Raw genomic sequence first — 4687 nt, 5'->3', positions numbered from 1 at the left:
AAACATGCGTTACACTTATCACTTCAATATTTCACCATTTTTGTTAAAAATATTTGGAAAATTGTCATGATTAATCGCAACTTTGCTTCGTCCGATCCGCTAATATTAATCTTAATTTTCATTTATTTTTTTTTATCACTCCCAACTTTATACTGTATTAATTTTTATCACCCCCAACCGGTCATCCAACTTGATATTACAAGTTACTAGACACGTGTCCACACGTGATTAAAAAAAAACCCCAACCCTTACCTAGCAGCAGGTGGCGCCCTTGTCGTTTTCGACAGGCGGCAGCCCCTGCTGTCGTCGGCAGGGAGAAAGCCCCTGTCGTTTCGGATAGGCGGCAACCGTTGCTAACTCCGACCACCGACCTTTTTCCTTCCCCCTTCCCCATCGTTTTCGCCCCCTTCCTTGCCGTTTCGCAGCTCCATCTTCTTCCCCGTTCGTTTCCACCCCCTTCCCCACCGGATTTTGCCATCCTTCACTCCCCCTCGAATTCCCACTAGCCACCTTCCATCCCCATTAAATTTCGACCCCTTTCCTCGTTGAATTCCGCCCCCTTTCCTTTCCCTTGCTTTGGTGCGCGAGAGAAGAGAGACGGATGGGGGCATGGGGCTGCTGTGTTGGTAGCCGGTGCTCCGAGGGAAGGGGGATGGCTGGCCGTGGGTGGCACCGGGCTGTTGTTGGGTGTTTTTTTTTTTTTTTTAAAAAAAAAAAAATTCTTTTTTTTTTTACTTTTTAACCAATCAGATTGTGACATGTGTACAAGTAATCCCAAGTCAGCAAGATTTACCTCTTCACCCGGTTTCAAGTCACTTGGGGTGATTAAAATTAATAGGGTACAAAGTTGGGAGTGATAGAAAATAAATGGAAGTTGGGATTAGTAATAGCGGACAAAACAAAGTTGGGATTAATGGTAGAAATTTTTCCAAAATATTTCACCATTATTTAAATTTGTGGCATTTACTCGTGAAACAAGTGAATTGAGATAGGCTGATAGGGGGAGAATATATTAAAAGTGACTGCCTAAGCAAGACGAGAGCCAGTTATGAACACTCGAGTGTACCGTACACCGGGGGTCATTTGCTCATATAATTAACAAATGAATAAATAATTATTTGCTCATTTGTTGATTAAATTAGCAAATATCCCGGGTGTACGATACACCCGGGGGTATATAACAAATTCTAAAGCAAGACAAACTCTTCAGAACTTCAGATTACAAGTTACATATTATATACTGTAATGTTTTTGCTCCTATAGAATACCTTGCCTCAGATCCCAAGTTGTAGAAATTACATTTTTGTAAAATTCTTTTCCTATTTACAAAACATTATTGCCTTGGCTAATTAGTGTTAAAAACTTAAATATTTGGTGGTGCTATCAAAAGGCTTTATTGGATAATTATTGTTTTATGGATTTAAGAAAACCTGTTCTGATTTACTGAATTGAAATGAACAAAACTGAACTGAACTAAATAGAGTTGAAATGAATTGTTTATGAGAGAAGGAAATTAAGAGCTGAACTGAAATGAGTTAAACTGAATTGAACTGAACCGAACTGATTGGAGCTGAACTGAATTGAGCTGAGCTGAACTAAACTGAATTGAAATTAAGCTGAAGAGAACAAACCCTTAATGAGAATTTGTGTGTAGAATAGCTTATGCTTAATCGATAGCAATCTTCCTCTGATTAGAATATACATATGTTAATGTGAATCTGTTCAAGTGTTTGACTAGATTATTCTATGAACACATTTTTCTAATTTTAGCCCTAAATGAAGCATCAAAGAGTCCATACCAGTATCAAAAAGTCGAATTCATCATGAGAATTCAAGGTGAGACGATGGAGGTATGAAGAGAGAAAGAGAGAGTATTACACTATTACATAAACGTTATATTATATATTCAACCATTAATTTAAGTAGCATCAAACTAGGATAACTAATAAACACTACTAAGTAGCATCTACTTAACAAGATTAACTAAACACTACTAATTCATAGAATACTGTTGTTGGTAGGATAGAAAGATAATATAGGCAACAAAAGAGCAATTAAGTTGGTTAAATAAGTAGATTAGTACAACAATTACTGTTGTTAATATCTTAATCACTAATTAATTAATCCTTAATCAGCAACAGAAGCAACACCAGACTCTCTCCCCACAACTTCTATCAGCTTATTAGCAATTGCACTTGCATACACTGATGACCCTTCACAAATCTGCAACATAATTGACAAAAAAACACAAACAATTAACCACATAAAACAAGCAATTAAACCATAATTAACCCAAACTTCTTGGCCTAATCACCTTAGTGTTGAACAGATAACTGTAATAGTCCCCAACTTCGCCACCAGCAACATGGCGTAAATCCAACTGAAGCTCATCAAGAGTCCTAGACACAGACAGTAAACAGTTGATCTTCTTTCGCTGCACTAGCTTAATGGTAACATCATCATCCACAATTCGAACGTCGACTTCTGAGTCCTTCCACTTCCTCTGAATCCAAGAGCTTCGGAGTTGGATGGCTGTCGAACAGTTGAAATCCTCCTCCGGTTCGGGTTTCACTGCTGCCACTGTATCGACACTGGTGCCGTGTTGGTCCCCACCAACAGGGGTGTTGGTGTTGGTATTGGTATCCTCATGAGTTTTGTGCCTTTTCATTTTGGAAATTCTTTTCTTATCAACCAGGATTTTGAGCTCTCCCACTGTCCTTCTCAGTTCATGTATGTGGTTTATTGCATCCAGTACTATTGATGCTCTATCAGTCTACATTACATTCATGCATTTCAACAAACAATTAATATGCAACCTAAAAAATTAAAAAAACAAAATAAAATAACTCCCTGCTTTCTGAAATAATAGTCATGTAGGTAATGTTATTTGAACGAGTAACTACGTGACTATTAGATCCAGACGATGAAATAATCCACATGAATAGAAAAACAAAATCCTTTTGGAAAAAAATAATTGTTATGTAAATAGTGTAATATAATAGTCACCCACACAAAAAATTATAAAATAATTTGTTCATTCATAATAAAATAGTGTCTTGTAGATAGTGTAAACTAAACGAGTAATTATTGTTGTTGGTTGGCCTCAAAAAAAAAAAAAAATAAATAAAATAAAAGAGTAATTACGTGATTATTAAATCTTGCCTTCATAATAAAAGTCATGTAGATAGTGTAAACTAAATGAGTAATTACATGACTATTAAATCTGGCCTTCATAATAAAATAGTCATGTAGATAGTGTAAACTAAACGAGTAATTACGTGACTATTAAATCCGGACAAAAGAAGAGTAAAAAATTCAACCATAATTATAATAAGCATACTATACCTTGGTTTGGTTGGGAATGAGTTTGCTGAGATAGTCATACTTGTCATTGAAGTTTCTCCTCCTTTGTTTCTCAATAGCAGAATTCTTAGGGCTCTTATTATTATTACTCATTTTCCCTTTCCCTTTCCTAAACTCAAGAATCCCATTCCCAAGAAACTGGGTATCATCTTCTTGGTAAACCCCATCAATCCCATTCACATTCCCAGTACTAAACTCATGATTAGGATGAAACAAAAGCTGATCTCTCATCATAAAAGCAGAATTCTGAGGGAACAAATTAGGATCATAAGAAGATCCAGACCCGGCACCGTGCACCGGGTAATCAACCATCATAGCCGGGTTAAACTCCCCTAAAAACCCGAAAGCCGAAGGCGGTGGTGGCGAAGAGGAGGAAGCAGAACCAAAAGAGGAAATGGGTAAGTGGAGAAGTGTAAGAAGATCAGTTGTTGTAGTGTGATGGTGTATGTTTTCAACAAAATTGGTGAAACCCATTTCAGAATTATGGTCCCAAGTATTACTATTGAAATCATAATGAGAATGATTACAAAGATTATTATTAGGGTTTTGGAAATCTGATTCCTGCAGAATTGTTGTGATAGTCTTTGTCTTTGTCTCATAGGATGAAAACCCATTAATTGCAGCAGCAGCAGCAATTGCTGCAGAAGCAGGTTGGTCATCAGGGTTGTTGTTGGGGTCAAAGCAAGCAGCAGATTCACTCTGATTATACATTTTCTCTCTCCTCCACCTTTATGGGCTTCTGTCTCTGCACAAGATCAAATCTTTTTTTTCAGTATAAAAAATGAAAATATAAAATAAAGTAAATAAAAAGTTGTTGATTATCAACATTTGTGCATAAAGTTACTACTGTTTTGAATTTTTGATCTATTTCTGGTAAAATAGAAGGTTTATGGAATTATGGATTATTGTATATATGAAAATTAATATTGAATAATCATATTGTTAGTATAAAAGAGCTTACCTTTTTGTTTGATTTATTTCAATAAATGTGTAATTAAAAAAGTAAAAATGTTGAGGATTGAAGTACGAATTTCAGGGAGATAAAAAGGGGAAATTGTCCTGGTGTAAGGAAGAGGAATATAGAGGGGAAGGAAAGGGCAGGTTTATATTTGTACTTTTGGTTAAATGTGGAAATGTGGAGAGTAATGGTTTTTTTTTTTTTTTTTTTTTTTTTTTTTTTTTTTTTTTGTTTTGTTTTCTTTTCATTATTTCCTTGTTATTCAAGAGCAAGCCTCATTTTATTAATGAGATAAAAAAAATTATATAGTACTCCATGGTCTAAAAAAAAAATTAGTACTCCGTATAAATTAAGTAATTTTGTGGT

At 35.5% G+C, this 4687-nt stretch overlaps 1 protein-coding gene across 1 annotated transcript; it reads right to left on the bottom strand.

Moving 5' to 3' along the window:
• Positions 1 to 2127: 2127 nt before the first annotated feature.
• LOC145581169 (transcription factor bHLH10-like) lies at positions 2128 to 4074 on the bottom strand. The gene is made up of 3 exons (XM_081638227.1): positions 3346 to 4074; positions 2315 to 2773; positions 2128 to 2223 (listed from the first exon to the last, which is right to left on the bottom strand). The coding sequence occupies exons 1-3, from the start codon at positions 4072 to 4074 to the stop codon at positions 2128 to 2130; spliced, it is 1284 nt and encodes a 427-aa protein (XP_081494353.1).
• Positions 4075 to 4687: the final 613 nt, after the last annotated feature.

This window comes from Chenopodium album, chromosome 15 (genome assembly GCF_948465745.1).
Source record: "Chenopodium album chromosome 15, dcCheAlbu1.1, whole genome shotgun sequence".
NCBI classification, from domain to species: Eukaryota; Viridiplantae; Streptophyta; class Magnoliopsida; order Caryophyllales; family Amaranthaceae; genus Chenopodium; species Chenopodium album.
This window is presented reverse-complemented; position numbering and strand designations above follow the sequence as displayed.